This window comes from Papilio xuthus, unplaced genomic scaffold, assembly GCF_000836235.2.
Source record: "Papilio xuthus unplaced genomic scaffold, Pxut_1.1 DF827870.1, whole genome shotgun sequence".
Lineage (NCBI taxonomy): Eukaryota > Metazoa > Arthropoda > Insecta > Lepidoptera > Papilionidae > Papilio > Papilio xuthus.
The window spans coordinates 1,366,782-1,385,739 of record NW_013530779.1 but is presented as its reverse complement, the minus strand read 5'-3'; the positions used below and the strand labels follow the sequence as shown (position 1 = coordinate 1,385,739).

The 18,958-nt window shown below is 34.0% G+C and overlaps 2 protein-coding genes across 2 annotated transcripts; both read right to left on the bottom strand.

The window, feature by feature from the left end:
- Nucleotides 1-1,676: 1,676 nt before the first annotated feature.
- LOC106115243 (uncharacterized) lies at nucleotides 1,677-8,220 on the bottom strand (the record flags this gene model as incomplete). Its single annotated transcript, XM_013308571.1, has 9 exons — nucleotides 7,979-8,220; nucleotides 7,220-7,375; nucleotides 6,324-6,683; nucleotides 5,392-5,752; nucleotides 4,786-4,875; nucleotides 4,123-4,175; nucleotides 3,363-3,458; nucleotides 2,614-2,787; nucleotides 1,677-1,961 (listed from the first exon to the last, which is right to left on the bottom strand). Coding segments are annotated over exons 1-9 (1,677 nt in total), but the record flags the coding sequence as incomplete, so codon positions are not given.
- Nucleotides 8,221-9,082: 862 nt separating this feature from the next.
- LOC106115294 (trichohyalin) lies at nucleotides 9,083-11,917 on the bottom strand. The gene is made up of 5 exons (XM_013308649.1): nucleotides 11,525-11,917; nucleotides 10,808-10,984; nucleotides 9,657-9,869; nucleotides 9,381-9,487; nucleotides 9,083-9,167 (listed from the first exon to the last, which is right to left on the bottom strand). Exons 1-5 carry the CDS (start codon nucleotides 11,801-11,803, stop codon nucleotides 9,083-9,085), a joined length of 861 nt encoding a protein of 286 aa, XP_013164103.1. The 5' UTR covers nucleotides 11,804-11,917.
- Nucleotides 11,918-18,958: the final 7,041 nt, after the last annotated feature.

Genomic DNA, 18,958 nt, shown 5'->3' with positions numbered 1-18,958 from the left:
TTGATAGTTTGTAACATTAATTTACTTGTATCTTGTACCGTCCATACAAAACATTTACTCCTTACGATTATTTTAATGGTAAAGAAATTTAAACTTATAAATAACAAAACACAGGAATATGAAGCGGTTATATTAGTGTGAGATGAAATAACCGTTCATTCATATTCAAAAAAAAAATTCTAAACAAAAAAATCTTAGGAATTTTTTTTCTCTTATTCGAAATAAATTCAAAGAGCATATAATATTGCTCAAAAACTAATAATATTTGTTCGTCAAAAATGCCTTAAAGTCATGTTACACAGCCATAATCATGTTAATCAACTAATTAAAAAAAAACTAGTAAAACTATCTATAAAATATTACTGTGGATTTCCACTGTTGAAATGTATATAAAATTATATTATTATATCTTTATTCAAAGATTAACCAAATATATCGGCAGTGGAAACTCACGGTAATAGCAAAAAAATAAGTAGAAAAAATCAACGTTGAATAAATCTCTTTGAAAAAAAAAACGAAACTATTTTCATAATCTTAATTATAAACAATAACAAATACTTATTAATTGTATTATTTTTGTACCTACGTATCAGGTGCAAAAAAAAAACAAAAAAAAAATTGTTAAACAAAAAACTATTGGATCTTAAATAATTAAGTTACAATTACACAGAATCAACAAAAAAAAATCATAAAATATAACAAAAAAAAAAACTTCGTAAACTTTAAAGCATTAATAAAGCCAAGTTTACATAATTTCAGCGATTATCCAGTGTTGGAATACAACTGAATAAATGTAGACACAATGGTTCAAGTGCGAGTAACATTTTTGTATTCAACCAGCACTGGATCCGCTGGACTGGAATAATGTAAACTGGGCTTTAATGGTTTTTTTAATACTTGCAGGATTTCTCACCTCATATAATATTAATATAAGAAATTTAACATTTTCATTGCCACCGACTCACATATAAATTGGTCAATTATCGTAGGATTCCACTGCTGAGACAATCGCATTGTCATATTGTAAATCCTTTTATTTATTACAATACTATAAGGCAAGTGAATTGTGGCAGTGGAGTTTTACGTTAATAGTTGAACATGTAGGCATTGCATGTGTTAAATGGAATATTACATAGTACCAAATAACCCCTTTCTCCCCTTTGTAATGTTCCTTACTTTTATATTTAATAATACTGGTTTGCGCAAAAAATATAAAAAAAAAAATGTTTGTTACTTCTTAATTTAAATTTTCAAGGGATTTTTATAACTCTATTCAATATCGAGGAAATCCAAAAACTTTTTACTTTTATTGTAAAAATACTATTAAAATAGAGATCAATATCTTTATAAACTTTTTTTTATATAAAAAACTTATTTTTTTTATAACAACCTCTTAATCACTGGTATAACAATACAAATATATAAGACATTTTTAACTTTATAATAATTTTTCAAATTAATACTGTTAATTAAGTATAACTGTACTCTGTAAGACATTTTAGTGTAGATTTTTCATATTAAATTAACACTAAGGATAGCCCTTAGTTAACTTTAAATATTGCAATAAGTATTTTTATGTGAACTGTACTAAATCTTTAATTTAATACATGTTAATCAAAATTAGTTCTTATTACTATGTTATTATGGTTATTTTTTTAAATGAAGGTTTAAAATATACTAACAAAAAACATTAAATTAATAATATTTAACTCAGGTTGTCCAACGATTACTTTACTTAAGGAACTATTAACTAACTCTCTGTTAATTAATTTTAAATTAGCACTGTTTGGTAGTAAATTTAATTTTTCCAATTTAATCTTTAAACCTTTATTTTCATTATAATAAGGTAGATTAGTGGAAAAGGGTTCTAATTGCCCTTCCCATGTATGCGGCTCGCCTGTCAAACTGTTGTACAAAGTTATTGAACCGTACTTTTTTATTAACGGTTTTGTTGATAATATCTGAAAATAAGACAATTCTATTCACTACATAACATAAAATAACAAAAACATTAAGACTATTTAAAACTGTACATGTTTGGATATTCCTTAAAAAAATGACTAAAAAAAATAACGCATAATATCCAGTATTTGATTTGGCACGTTACTAATAAGCGAACTCTTAAGTGCGGCGTGCCAACTTAAACATTTGATACTATATTTAAGGAAGCTAATGTTTTATACTAGATGGCGCTATTTCTAATTTCCTATAATCAGGACACGGATTTTATATAATTAAACGATGTTAAAAATGTACCTTAAAAATTTATTTTTAACTAAATAATTGTTTTTAACTAGTCAAACATTTATAAGCTTGTCATTGTCAAATCCCAACAGACGACCTCCATAAGCGAGAAACTCCGGAAAGAGAGATCTCTACAAGCAAGAGTCATTTTATATCCCAAAAGACAACATCTATTAGTGAGAAATTCCGGTGAGAGAAACCTCTATAAGTGTTTAAGAGTTATTTTTTGGTCCCAACGGATGACCTCTATAAGAATGAAACTCCAGAAATAGAGAAATCTCTATAAACGAGAGTCATTTTTAGGTCCCAAAAAACAATCTCTATAAGCGAGAAAAATATCGCGGTATTTTGAATTTTCGTAATACTCACAGATAATGTAGCCATACAGTAATCAGGATCTTGATACTTGACACTGAGTAGATACAACAAGGTGTCTTGCTGCAACACTTCGCTGCACCAGATCTGCAGACAGGTGAGATGACCAAGGTTGTATTTCAGCATCCATTCACCGCCGCAATCTTTGTGTATCCTTGTTGGATGTTTCTGAAAATGTTTAAAATATTTTAAATAATAAAGTATTAATAGCGCCATCTATCGAGTCCTAGGTTTAAATTTAAATCAGTTTGGAACTCTTAATCGTGAATTTTCAATTGGAGTAATTGGATATAAGGACTATAGTTAACTTTTTTTAAGAGATAGAGAGAGCGAGAATGAGAGGAAGGGAAAGAGTGAGAGAGAGAGAGAGAGAGAGGGATGGCAATATATATCTTACTTAATAACGTTAAAAATGCCAATGTTTGGATGCACGGACGTTTGTTTAAAGGTATCTCCAGAACGACTGTATGAATCTCAATGAAATTTGGCACACATGTAAAACATAGGCAATTTTTTTTAAATTCCATGCGGACGGAGTCGCAGGGTACAGCTTGTATATAATAAATATTGGCCCAATAGATTTTATTAGAAACAACTCAATATTGTTATTATACAGAAGAAGTTAGAATAATTTAAAGTTACCCTTAGCAATAACAAAATAAAACTACCTATATTTAGGTAAAAAAAATCTTTTGTAATTTAACAAAAAAAAAAGATTTTTTTTAATAAATGATGATATTTACCTCTTTAATGTGCCCTTCTAATAAATTCTTGGTTCCAGACCGAGAACATATCACACACTGTACAGTTTCAAAATCTTCCAATACATTCTGCACATCCTGAAAAAATAAAAAAAAATGTTTATAAACAGTAAATTAAAATTCTTAATCCCATTACTACATAGGTTAAATAATCTCTATGAAGGAAATAATATAAGCATTAGTAAAATATACATTTGCACCAAGATAAGCGAGAAACTACAAGTAAGGGTCATTGACCTGTCCCCACGGACAACCTTCACATGCGAGAAACTTGGGTTAGAGTGAAACCTTTATGACTGAGAAAAATATTACGATCCCTTGGACTCTCTTTTATCAAGGTTCAACAGTAATTCAAAATATTCATTACTCCATGCATTAAAATAGGTATAAAATAAAATATAAATTAGTAAATCAACCAACAACCTCTGAACAATTAAAATTACATAATGTTATTTTACTAATTAATGTATGATTAAGACCCTTTTCCACTAATGCGACTTGCATTTCTAGTCGCAAGCAATTCCTTTATCTATATCCAATGCATTTACCTCCAGTGGTATAGGTATAGAAGTCGCGTGCGGATTATGCTAGCAAGGCTATTCGTCTAGTGGAAATGGGGTCTATTTAATAAAATCCTATTCCCTCCGTTCCTGAAGCATGTGGTGAAAATACCCACGCTATTTCGATCGATTTGTCCAATCACTTGATCAACCAATTCAGATATATTCATAGAAGCACCTACATCTTCCGGAGAGTCCAGGTATGATTCCAACAGCTGCATAGCTTCATTGTTCTCTGGAAAATTAAACAAATATATCACTAGCTGTAGTCCGCGATTCCGTTCGTGCGGAATTAAAAAAAAAACTTATTTAGTAGCCTGTGACTTCATTCAGACTATGTTCTATATGTATGCCAAATTTAATCGAAATCCATGCAGCCGTTATGGAGATACCTTCAAACAAATATCCATCCATCTAAAAATTCGCGTTAAGATAGTAAGATTGCAGTCAACCAACCCGCACTGGGTCAGCGTGGTTGGCTATGGCCTAATCACCTAACTTAGGGTAGGCTCCGAGCCCCTCAGTGGGGACCTATAGCGAGCTGATGATATAACTAATTTTATTGCTTATTTTATTTTTATTTTAATTACATATGCTACTAAATATTCTGTATCCTGAAAATTTATTTGTGAAATACAGTTTCTGTTGGATTCTGAGACTGAAATCAACTGTTTAAAACATATTGTTATCTCTGTTTTATCAAAGATAATGTCAGGGATGACTACATAAAAATATTTTGGCCTCAGAAACGGGTATAAAATAGTACTCTTATGTTTATTCTGCTAAATAAAAATTGTGTGTAAATTCCTCAAATTATTAGTGTGAAATAATATTCAAAACCTTACCTTCAGTATTGTTGTAGAGATTTTGAAATCCAAACTCATCTGGGAAATCCGAAATTGTTTCTTGAATGTTATCCATACAAAGTTGGTTTTCTGGAAAAAAAATAATAATTAAACAAATTCCCATCAAATAATCGATATGTCTGTTTCAGTTTAAATTATTGGGGTGATAAGCGGAAATAAGTGCATAGTTAAGGTGCATTTCCACTGCTAACACATTCTCCTAAGGACAAATATGACCTTAGTATTTTCACAGTATGTCTAACTTGACTGTATGTTTCTAAATGGTAAGAGATTGGTATTAAACAAATTATATTATAAAATGATAAGCAAACAAGTGACAGCAACTGAAATAACTAAGCGCCTGTTGCCCATAGATATCCACAATTGCAGTAGTATTTCCCACGCTTATTGGACAGACGGGACCCATAGAAACAGGATATGTCTCTTTCAAAAGCAATAGGAAGTGTAGATGACTTCCATGACTCCTCCCGCACACACACTAATCAGACTATGCAGAATTGCTTCCACTTGACATGTTCTGTGTGGTCGGGGTATTGCAATGGATGAGCTGACACAATTATGCAGTAAATTTCTGTTAATACTTACTTTCCTTTTGGTCATTCTCTTGCATCTGAGTTACCCATGGTAAATTGCAAATATTAGCAAAAGCGTCAGCGAATTTCGGTAAATTAGTCTTTTTAATGTTCTCCTCACCGGTAGTATCAAACTCATTCTGCGTTGTATGTGTAAATCTATTAATATAATTATTTATTCTATCCATAAATCCCGGTGTATTTTCATTTAACATTGAATTATTTTCTATTTTAGGATAGACTTCGTTACTTTGATTAGCTGATACAAGTTCACGTATATTGGATACATTTTTTATATGTTCCTCAAAATATGATCCCTGACTTGTTGAAGGATAGATTATATTCATTATTCTTGTCTTTATTGGTGGTGGTATCTGAAAAGAAATATTACAAATTAGTTTTACTAATACTAAGAAATTCTAATTTTGTACTGTAATATCAATTATCTTAATCACATCAAATTAGCTCTGTCTACCCTTTCGGGTTATCTTACTAATCTTATATATAAAATTCATGTGTCACAATTTTCGTTCCCATACTCCGAAACGGCTTGACCGATTCTCATGAAATTTTGTAAGCATATTGAGTAGGTCTTAGAATCGGCTACTATGTATTTTTTATCCCTATCTATTATTTACAGTATTCCGCGCGGACGGAGTCGCGGTCGACAGCTAGTATAAATGTAAATGTTTAGATGGATGGATGGATAGATGTTTGTTTGAAGGAATCTCCGGAACTGCTGAATGGATCATGATAAAATTTGGCATTGATGTTGAACATAGTGTGGAAGAACACAAATAATAATTATTTTTTTTAATTCCACACGGATGGAGTCACAAGTCAATCACTTTATGCTCCTTAGACAAAACCAGAATAAAAAAAATAAAAAAAGCTGAAAATTGCAGGACACATTTTTAGTATTGATAAGAGCAAAGTTTTACTTACCACTTCATAAATATTTACTAAATCTTCTTCTACAGGATTGAATTCCTTTTGTATAACAATAGGAGTTATATCATTGTTTAAATTATAATCATTTGTGTTATTTATTTCACAAATTTGCTCTTTCTTTATCTTTCTTTCATCTTGCTCGTGCTTAATCTTCTTTTGTACTTTGTTTTTATTTCTTGGTGATGAATATGTTTTAGGTGATGCGCTTCTACCGATAAGACTTTTCGGTCTATATCGAATGAATAAATTCTTAAAACGTGGACTTGAACGCCTTGGTATGTAGGTGCGTTTTGGTGTTACAGTTATGGATGGGGAGAGCATTGACTTGTTCTGATTTTTGGGTTTTTGTTTGTCCTGAAATTAAAATTAGTCAGAATTTTACTGTAAATAGGAGAAATACTTTTAATGCTAAAACATTTGGACTTGAACATGAAAAAGGCAGTAATAGTGTAGTGTGGACAGTGATAGGTGACATGGAGGGGAAGAGGGGGATAGTATGGAGTATGTAACAAGTATGTATGTATGTACATTTATGGTTTGTGGCTAGATTTATTGACATTGGTGCATCTTATATATAACACAATAGATGGACTAAAACAGAGACTAAAGTAACATGGTTTAATTTTAGTTATTTTATTTTTACAACCAAAATGTGTGAGATTATATGATTATTAGATTAGTGCTGAAGAATTAATTTCATTTTTCCTTTTTATTCATTTTATTAAAAATTTAAAATTACTGTGTTTAAAATTTTTATGGTAGTAAATCTTAGCAAATTCTATATAGGTTTTATCAGACTATAAGCAATATTTTGTTTTTAGTGTTGCCATTATAATGTTGGTACAGATAACTTCAATTAAAATGACTAAAGTATTAATATTTAAATTTACCTTTAAATTTGATTTTTCTGAACTTGTCTTCCTTCGGGATGTTGTTTTTCTACCAGCTTGATTTTTACGTTCCAATTTGATATAATTAATTCTTTCATTCAATTCTTTCTCAGTTTTCACATTTTTGGCAAGTATAAGCTCCTTTAGATATATTTTCTGGAAATTTTAAGCACATTTTAGAAGTCTTATTATTAATTTTAAAATGGTTAATTTTAAATATTCTTTTAAAAAAGAAATAATTAACTATATAATACAAACTAATTTATTAAGCAAATATTCTAAATTTATGTTCTTAACAATCATAACAATATTATAATGCCTTGAATTTGTAAGAAACAATGTTTACTCATTTGTTTTTAATATAAGAAGCAAAAGATTATGATGAAGATGAATAATTAATCATAGACAACATACAAAGATTTACACAATAAATTAAGGTGAAAAGACATGAAACTTTTAATCTTAAAGGATGAAATAATATCATGAATACAGTACATAGGTCAAAGTGCATGCACTTATATGTTGTAGTCCAGAATAAATTATGCTGTGTTTGTCAAATAAATCAATATGTATGTCAATATTTTTGCGGCAATCCACAATTATTTGACAGCGTTTCTCGTTTGTTTTTCTTTAAGGCACTAATTTTTCAATCGCTTAAAAAAGATGGATAGATTTTTGCTAAAATTAACTTACATTCCTAAAAACCTAATTTAGGTTCTCAATGTTATTTAAAATACGTAAATTAACAAGTCCACTTACTTTAAAATTGCAGGGCAAATACAAGGATTTGGCAATTTGTTGCAATGCTCTGTAGGAACAATTATCTAAATATTCCCAAGAGTATTTCTTTTTGGTCTCCATAATACGATTTGATTTAATTTATCAAACTGACTTCTTTGAGAAACATCACCAAAATTCATTTAGAAAACAAATTTACTTATATTTATTCACAATAAGATGCATTTACCGTATTTCACCAATCAACTTTAGCAGCCATAGCGCTTTTTAGTTATTATTTTGGTTTAAAAAACGGCTAATTAACAAACTATTACTTTAAAATTGCTGTTATACGTTATAATTTTTACAGATGCAAGCGCCATCTTTTATTAAAAGTAGCAACCAGTCTAGGGAAGAAAATAAGTTCTTCCTTGTTTTCCGTTTAGTTTTTCTTAAGTTTTAAGATCTCTTATTGTATCATCGACGTCATACGATTAATAATTCCAACGAGTATTAAAGCTGATTGTTAGGCTTTTAATCCGTCTCAGAAATATGAATAAATTAATTAACAATTTGTATATCATTTTATTATTAAACCAGTTTATTATATTGTGATAAATCACATGAAGCCATTTTAAAAAATTTGGGACTTCAATTTAAACATATATATAAAAAATCATTTAAATCCCAAAAATATAACTATTGACGTCCTTTCTTAACAGTAATAATTTATACGTTATAACATTGTTCCGTTGTAACAAAAAACAGCTATTTTTGCGTTATTTTTTGTTTTTTATGCAAACAATAGCAAAAGTTACTGTCTTACGTCCAAACAATATCTACCTGTTATGTTTTACAATAACTTTAATATACATTTTGGAAAGTAATTAATAAAAAACAAAATCAGACTTGACTTTTATTGTTGTAATTTAATATTATATAGATCAATTATAATCTATCATATGAAAATTAATCTACTTGATTTATAACAACACTATAAGACAAAAAACGCAGTACCGTCAAATTTAATTTTACAATAATTATACAGTGGGTAGTTATCTGTTTGATGTAATGGAGTGAATATGTTTTTAAAAATCAGTCGTAATGGTTTTTTTGTTAACATACATATAACGTAAAAAGGTGCATTTAATTAATTATTTGCGGGAGTGGCTGACTGTATTTTTGATGTTTTTGTATTACTTTTCTAAATGGATGAACCGGGTTAGTGGTGCTGAAATCAAAAGAAAACGCATTTCATCATGTTAGTTAATATTATGTTTAAGATTTGTGGTTTGCGTAAATCTAATTAATTTTACTTTCTTTAAACGAAACGTGTAAACTCAACGGTTTTATGAAAAGGTGACGAAATTTGTAATCAGCGTACAATTAGGTAAGTATTTTCAGTAATTTTGATATAATTCTTTTAAATATTTTATAATAGTACCTTTCCTCCTTCGAAATATTTACTCTGTTCCTCATGGCATCTTTAAACGTGATGGCTTTCTTTGTAAACGGATTCTGTTTTTGTTCTATATCTTTTAATTCAGTTTCCTGAAATGTGGTAGATGATGAAATGCATATTATTTTTTATCTCATTTATGAAGATTAAATCCTAAACTTCAAATTTAAATAATATTCATAAATCATGGTTTCTATTATATCTTTCATTGCTTCTCAGGGCATGCGAATTTGTTTCATAATATTTTTCGATAAAACTTACCAAAACAAGATGATTATTTTTTATTTGTTCAGTTAAGTCATGTCTATAATCTAATTGTTTTTGTAACTCTTCATTCGCACTATTTAATTTCTTTTGTAATTCACAATACGCTGTTTTCTTAACATTTTTCATTTGTTCTTTCCTTTCTAGTTTCGCTTCGATATTTTGTTTATTCACGTTTTCCAAATGTTGTCTATATTCCTGAAGAGCTATCTGGAAATGTAGGGAAATATTTATATAATGGAGAATTAAGGTTAAATCACAGATATTAAAGAGAACGCTTAGCATTTGTCGTATCTTGAGTTTACACTGAACCCATAATCGGTACAAAAATATATTGATAGGCAAGTGTCGGTGGCTTAGTGGGTTAAACACTTGATTTGTAATCTGCAGGTTCTGAGTTCGAATCCCGTCATGTACCAATGTGTTTTTTCGATATCCACAAACACGAAAACATCGGATATAACCTACACATATCTGCGAAGAATTTCAAAGATGTGAGCGAAGTCAACCCGCAGTGTGACAGTGTGCTTGACTAAGACCTAGTCACCCTTAACTTAGGATAGGCTACGACCCCCTCCTTGGGAATAAATAGTGAGCTTATGATTCATAGATTGCCTTATATTTTTATATTAACTATAACTCGATGTTTATTCTAATTTTCGGACTGTCCAAGCTTAATATTAGCGTATTTTAATGAGATTTAGATTGAAAAAAGCCACATGCAAATTTCCGAGGCGTGTCGTACTCACGCCCTCTTATAATGAGTGTGCTGATGTTATGCAAAATATAAGAGGTATAAATTTTCTAGTTAACGCGACGCCGCGCGAAACAACGAGCTAAATTTGCAAACTTTATGAGCAAATTTAATACCCACATATCTCAATAACGTGATATTTTAGTACGTATTTTTAGTAGGAAGTTTTTAAATATCTATATTTAAAATCTATGTAAATTAAGAAAATGACAAATGAAATCTTGGATGTTGTACCTACACCAATCATTTCTGTGGCAGACAAGAGCAAATTTCATGTTGGTAAAGTTGCAGATGCGTCGCCTACCTTGCGACAGAAGATGTACAGAAAGAGAATATTTCCCCTGCCTATGTGAACCTATAAGAAAAGCGTAGAAAGGTTGACCTTCGGACTTACTTCTTTTTTATGTTTCCTTGCTTCGTCTTTCTGTTTCTTATGTTCTTCATTTCTTTTATCTTCATTTGTTTTAATTTCATGTAGAATTTTTTCACTTTGTTGTTCTAATTCCGCTGCCATATTTCTTTCTTGATAATGATAGTCGACGAATATTGTACTTTGTTTTTGTAAATTTCTCTGAAATATTGAATAAATCTTTATAGTAATTCCAAATCATACGTCATGGTAATATTAGAAATGAGAAATTTTGTGTGGATGGTTGGATGTTTGTGGCTACGTGTATCCAAAGTCGGTGTAACGGATCTCGATCAAATTTCACACAGATATAGAAAATAGTCTGGAAGAAGACGTAGTCTACTAAGTTTTTTTTTAATTCCTAGTCAATATTTTTATTTTAATTCGTCACTACTTATTAAAATTGGTTTTATTATAATTAATATACTTTCAAAAAAATGCCTCTAATGGTACGCGTCCATTGACCCTTGCCGGACACACCGCACACACGGCCCGCAACGGATTTTAGTTTGCTTTGTATGATTTTACATAGCGCTGCGTGCATCATCCACGCCGCCCGAATCGAAAGACAGAGCAAATCCGTTTAATCCTTGCGTACGATGCGTCCGGCGAGAGCAAATGGACGCGTACCTTTAGAAAGAATTACGTAGCTAGTAGTTATGAGTAGTAAAAGTCTTTATAAAAATATGTTATAATGCATACCATCTTTCTCATTTTATCTTCCTTCTCTTTTCTTAACTCTTCTTCTGCTATTCTTATATGATTTAAGTCAATCTCCCTTTCTCGATTCTTCTCATTTTTTAATCGTAATATTTTTAACTCGTGACCTTCTATAAAATTCAATCTGTTTGTCATTTGTTGTTCCCTCTTTTGTTTTATAGCTGCAATAGAAAAATGAACAATTGAAATTCTAATTTTACGATAAAAAATAACTAGGACGACTTTTAATTTGGGGTGTTTTTTTTGCAATAAATTACGCATAAAAATAGGTCGTACGTATTTAGAATAAACGTCAGATATTTATATTTTTATTCCACGAACTATTGTATTGGATAGAACAATAGAGCTATTAGTTTTTTTTTAATCCAGAGATTAAAAAATATTACATATATATCTTACTTTAATTACTATGCAAAACTTTAGTAGTATACTAGTCTTTCTACATAATCGTCAGTTTTCACTGCTGAATCATTTGTACAAAAAAATACATTCATTCATTATTTTTAGTCATTATTTTAATTATCTCAACTGATTTGTCCAGGTGATTCAGTAGTGGACACCTTTTTTTTTTATAGTGGGGAAATGCGTTACGCATACCACCGCGCCCTAAGAGGGGAAAGGCGCGGTGGTTATGTCGGACTCTCTCCCGGTTAAGCCGGAAGCCTACCGACTAATACCCCACTGTTTCCCTCGTCTCACCGAGCACCGGGACGCGGGCACACTGCGCGTATTCGTCACGCGACCCGATAGTGACTGACCACGACGCCTCCTCCACGACAGATTCCTCTCAATGCACGTGAGACGGTGCGTCCTCGCTACTCTATCTGAGTGACGGACTTCCCCTTAGTCCGCCACTCTAGGACTGCTAAGGAGGGATGAGACGGGCCCTTCTCTTTCCTCCTCTGCGGCGACTTCGGTTGGGGTCCTGGCTGGACGCCTCCCTCAGTCTCTCCGCATCCTCTTTCTGAGAGATGACCTCCTCGCAGAATGTTTGGACGGCCCTCCAGGCTCCGTCCGACTCCGTCATCCTCCGAACTACCGTCGGCAGAGAAAGATCCGGGCCCACTATCGCCACCAGATCTCGCCTTTGCAGCGCCCAGGCAGGGCACTCCGCCAGCGTGTGCTGAGCCGTGTCAGCAGGACAATCGGCGCAGTGGTGGCATTGCGCGGACGGCTCCCTCCCAATCCGGCACAGGTAGCCGCCGAAACAACCATGTCCCGTCAGCACCTGCGCCAGACGGAAGGTTACCGCACCGTGCTCCCTCCTCATCCATGCCACCAGAACTGGGCCGATTGCCCCAACCGTTCTGGCGCCAGTCCTCGGCTCGCGGAGGCGGCATTGCCAGCTGGCCACTGCCACTACGCGTCTGCTCTGGCGAAATCTGTCGACCTCGGCCCTGAGGGGCACGGATCCGCCAGTTCGGGCTCGGTCTTCACGCCAAGCGTGAACCGCCGCCAGCACTTCCGCCTCTAACACCCACGGCAAAGAACCGGCCAGGGCGCAGGCCGCCTCGTAGGAGATGGTCCGGTACCCTCTCACTACTCTTATCGCCATTGTCCTTTGCGGGCGGTGCAGGACGTCGACCGTTCCCCTGTTGAGGGCGCCGCTCCAGATAGGCGCGCCGTATAGGGCCATCGAACTGACGACCCCCATAAACAGGCGACGGCACGCCGCCTTGGGGCCTCTGACGTTAGGCAGCAAGCTGCCGAGAGCCGCGGCCGTTGGCAGAAGTTTGGGGCCTAGTTGCCGAAAGTGACCCTCAAAACTCCATCGACCATCCAGAACAAGGCCCAGATACCTCATTTGAGGTTCAATCCTTATGTCGACTCCGCCCACCGTAATGCACAACCCTGCGGGAGGTCTCCTCTGAGGACCATGGAAGAAGAGGGCCTCTGACTTCTGTAGGGCAACCTCCAGCCCTAGGGCCCGGATCCTCCCCACGACCTGGGCTACTCCCGCCGTGGCGAGGATCGCGCACTCCCGATGTGTGGCCCCACTCGCCGTCACAAGTGTGTCGTCGGCGTAGCACGTCACGTCGACACCGCGTATGATAGAGCCCCGCAGGACCCAGTCATAACCCACGTTCCAGAGAAGGGGTCCGAGGACTGAGCCCTGCGGAACCCCACAAGTGACTACGTGACTGCACCACCCGTCACGACCCCTGAACGACACAGTCCTATCAGCCAGGTAGTCGGCCACGATGCGGATCAGGTACTCCGACACCCGATGATAGTGGAGGGCCTCGACGATGCAACTCCAGGGCAGGGTGTTGAATGCGTTCGCGATGTCCAAGGACACCGCGAGAACGACCCTGCCCTGGGCGACTGCCTGCTACGCTATCATCTTAACCCTCGCGATCGCGTGCACCGTGGACCTGCCTGGTTTGAAGCCGTACTGCTTGTCGTCCAGGTCCGGACCGACTGTCGCCATGTGACGGGCGAGTGGACACCTACCTTAACTTATCTGTTCCTTTCTGAGACCAAAATCACTGTATAAAACATATCGTCATCCCGGTCATTATCTTTTACAAAATTGAAATAATATGTTTTAAACAAAGATTTTGGCCTCAGAAATCCACGATAAGTGTTTTATGAATAAGTTTTCTACCATTATAATAGTCCTGTTCCATTTTCTGCTTCATCTTCTCTAATCTTCTGTTTTCCTGGTCTCTTTCCTTTTGTAATGTTTCCCGTCGCTCTCTGTTCGCACTATATATCTGGTCATCGTATGCTCTTCTGCGTTCGCGCATTTCTTCTTTCAATCGCATTTCTTCTTTTCTTTCTTTCTCTTCCTGAAAAAAATCTAATTTTATGAACATGACCTATTTGGTTTACCTATAACGGAAAACGAAATTTTTTTTCTTTTTGTCTGTCTGTTTGTCTGCAAGACGATTTTGTTCTGGGTAATTACTGAAACAGTTGCCCCGATTTAAATGGAACTGTGATTTAAGTAGTTTGGTCTCGATATGCCCAGCAGTGGGCGTCATATGTCTGAAGAGAGAGAGAGAGGTCGAGGATATCTAAATAGTATTTTGTTTAATTTTTAAATTAAAACAAAAACTTTAGTTGTCTTGTACCTTTGTTTGTATGTCATTAATCAGAACTTGGTGCCAAATGTTATCCAATTTCTCCGCTTCTATTTCCATATATTTCTTCTCTTCCATTTGCAATTTCTGCATTGCTCGCATCTGTATATTATCCTTTCTTGTGTATTGCATACCATTTGCACTGTAATAAATTAAAACATTATCAACCGCCTGTATATCTAAATCAATCTGTCTACCGTCATCTTAGTCGTCACCTCCTTCTTTATCGTCACCTTTTACGCAAACTATCACGTAATAATTTAATTACACATCTTCAACGGATGCCCATAGTGTCGACTAGGTAACTAATGAATAATACTTACATTTTTTCTCTTTCTAACGCCCTTTTACATGCAATTACTTTCTCCTTTTCTATCTCTTCTTCGTATTTTTGTAATTTATTTTCTCTTCCTTTACAATAATCACAGTCTTTCATAGATTGCATTGTTAACAGTTCTTGTAACAAACTTTGTTCTTCTTCTTGTAATAGCATTTTGAGTTTTTCTCTTCTCTGTCATAAACGTCTTTCTTCTTGTGTTAACATGTCCCTTACTCTGTCTTCAACGCGATTTGCTATGGCCCTAAAATAATATCGTTGGTTTACTGAAGTGCAGTCAAAGAAATATATTCCCTTCCCACTAAGGATGCAATATTGCACTCTGAACTGTCATCACAAGAGCTATAATTTACAAGTTTTGGACGTAATTAAATTGTGAGCTAACATTATCACCGATGGGTCGGAAATAAATGTCCCTGACTGTATTGAATAATCCGTTCTTATAACTTAGAATGTTAAAGAAGTTTTTGTGAAAATACTTACTTTTGTAGATGAATAGTATCGTAGATTACTGTATCTGATAGTTTCTTCATATCGTCAATATTTATAGAAGATGCCAAGTCACAATGCTGTCGTACCTGTAAGGAGATTATACAGTGTGTTTCCATTGCCAAATTAAAAGTATTAAAACACTTATTGTCCCTTTTTTATCAAAGAGAATAAAGAGGGAAGACAATATGTTTTTATTATAACCATAAAAGTTCAGTTATTTTAAAACACAAACCGCACGTTTAAATGAAATTCACAAACACTGGCCACTTTTGAACAAACATAAAATGGTCAACGTACAAATATTATGAAACTTACATTCCAAAACTGAAACGGATGGCCAAAATAAACGGGACACTGTTTGACTTTGTGTTTCGCGGGGCCGACCATGATTGATTACTTTTTAGGGGTAAAGTTACGAATAAAATAAAGAAAATACTTTCATAAATGCCAGTTATGGAGTACCGAAAAAAAAATATTAAAGAAAATATGTTCGTAAGACGTTTGCAGTGCTGTGAGGATATTGACTAAATTTTAACATAGAAACCGGTCACTATGGGACTTGATTATTGATTCGTGTCGCATAACTACAGTATAGGTTAATTTCAAAATTTTCTGCTACATCCTCTCTATTCTGGTTTCCTGGTCCCCTTGCTGCCTTTACGCATTTCTTATATTATAAAAAATCAAAATACTCGGCATATAACGTGATGGTTCCTTAAATCTACACTTAGGGTGGTTTGCTATTGATCTGACAAAAAACTGAGTTTCTTATGAATAGATGTTTCTTATTCAATATTAAAACCCCCCCCAAATAAGGCTATTCTTATAAAAAATGTACTCCGTATATTTTCAATATAGGAAAGTGCTAATCTACCAGGGGTGCAGAAATAAACAAGGGGCTACAAAGGAGTTTATTGCAGTTACGAACACGCGAAGTTCAACGACCTTTTACGAGTGCAAGGATAGATTTATGGGATGCATTAAAGTAATTTCGTTAAAAGATAATAGCTTGGAAGTTAACGGTCAAGGATGACTGCGATAAAGGTGCGGCTAAACTGGATATTGTGGTTGAACACGGAACATTTGTGGATAATATAAGGCGATTTTATTAACTTCCAACCGCGAGATATTACAATAAGCTTAGTAAGTTACCTATATGTTTTTCAAGACTATGTTCTACATCTATACCACAATCCAAACTCTAGTATTTATAATATTAATAAGACTAGTAATGTAAACGTAGTGTTTGATAATAGTTCTTTGAAAGAAATAAAATGTATTTATAAATTTTGGAATTTTAGAAAATAATATCGTAATTCTACTAAACATGCTTATTCGCGTTACTAACCTGATAAAAAATTTTTAGGCAATGATATGAATGTCCGCTCTATTATTGTTTTAATCTCTTCAATTTAAATATTTAATTAAAATGAAGTGAAACTGTTATCATTTTCTAACCGTTTTCTAACATTACAGCAATAATGGTAACTAAATTTCTCACCGAACATTTTAGGCACTTAGATGCATAAAATTTTAGCTCACTCAAGTGGAGCGAAGTGGCAGTGCATTATAGGAGGTAATGACGTAGTCTATGACGTCATTACACAAGCACCACTCACGTGCTTGACGGAACATGTATTAAACATGCGAAAAATTATTTGTTACAGGCTGCCGCTATGCCGTCCGCGTGAAATTAAAAAAGAAAATTAGTTATGTGTTCTTCCAGACTATGTTCTATATCTATGCCAAATTCAATCTTGATTCATGCAGCCGTTCTGGAGATAAATGTATATTATATATCTTTTAATAAATCCATATATCCATTCAAACATTTATAATATTAGTAAATAAGTTAAGAGAAATATTTTCAGAGACTACGACACAATTAAAAATGTTATTCACTGTAGGAATTGGAGACCTTAAATCTATACTAATATTATAAAGCGGAAGACTTTGTTTGTTTGTTTACATGCACTAATCTCAGGAACCGGAACCAGGAGGTCCGATTTGAAAAATTATTTTTTTGTTGGATAGTCCATTTATAGAGGAAGGCTTTAGGATATATAACATCATGCTGCGACCGCGAGTCGCGGGCGACAGCTAGTTAAACAAAAAACATAGAATTGTAGAGTGTAGTTATTACATAGGTTTTTTTTAATATAATCATAGTAAAATGCCACAGATACATTTTGTGCGAGAAATCTATAAGTGTTAAATTATGTAACCTTTTCTTTAATTATGTCAACAATCATAAAACGGTTGTTTTTTTTTTACTATTTTAATGCAGATTACACTCGAAAGTTTTTTTGAAAAGAATTGTTCATCTAGGTGACGTGAAGTGCAGTAAATGTAACACAAAGCTTCAAACCAATGTATGGTAACGCTTGACGCGAGTGCGGTATTTATGTTCTTGATTTGAGTCGTCAGTGAACGAATGCAATGCTACCAGCTTAATGTCGAGATCTTTTGCTATTCTATTCGCTTTTAAATTGTACAATTATTTTTTTAATAATTCGTATATGTTTATGACATCGGATTTACTATGTCTATTTAGCTTTAACGGGAATTTAGGGTTATTAATAACTAGCTGTTGTCCGCGATTAGTCCACGAAGAAAAAAAAATATGAGTAGCCTATGTGTTCTTTCAGACTACATAGTCAAGTCTACCTTCATGCCAAATTTCAGCGAGATCCATGCAGTTGATCTGGAGATACTTTATAACAAACATCCATTCATCCATCTATCCAAAGATTTCTATTTATAATTAATAAGACACATAAAATTACATAAGTTTTTTTGCCTTAGCGCCTGTTAAATTTAAATATCAAAAAAATATAGCTCCAATGTTCAATGTGCTTGCAAAACTGTAAAAGAAAATTAATATAGAGCTGTGAATATCATTCGTTATCAGGGTGTCTTAGTGTCGACAATGAGTCTTTTGTCTTCGTGCAATCTGTCGCCCGCGATGAAGTTTTATCCAGCCTGCGTCTAGACCGAGATGTAATACCTCATTCAGCACTGTAATCTAGGATTACGTCTGGCTTGATTATTACTTTGCTAAGTATAGTGTTATATTTTCTATCTTACATATAAAATTCTCGTGTCACAATGTTAGTTACCATACTCTTCCGAAACAAGTTGATCAATTTCTATGAAATCTTATAATCATAGCCGGTCGCAGACCGAGTCGCGAACGACTGCTATTTTTTTTTTAAAGATATCTTCTGAAAGAACTAAAGAAGTAATGCCAGAACTAATTAATTATGTCATTCAATAGTAATTAGCAAGTTGTCGAAGTTCCCAGTCCAGTACAGGGTAGTCTACAGCTGGATTATCCTTGTAACACAGATAACGCGAACAGGAAGCGAGAAGAAGCGTTAAACATCAAAATGCCATGAGTCTTCTAGCCTATTCGTTGGAACGAAGTTAACCAATGCTATGATTAAACATCGCTTTGCTTTCGCTTATGCAGCTATGTGTAATAGCATAACAGTTGTGAAC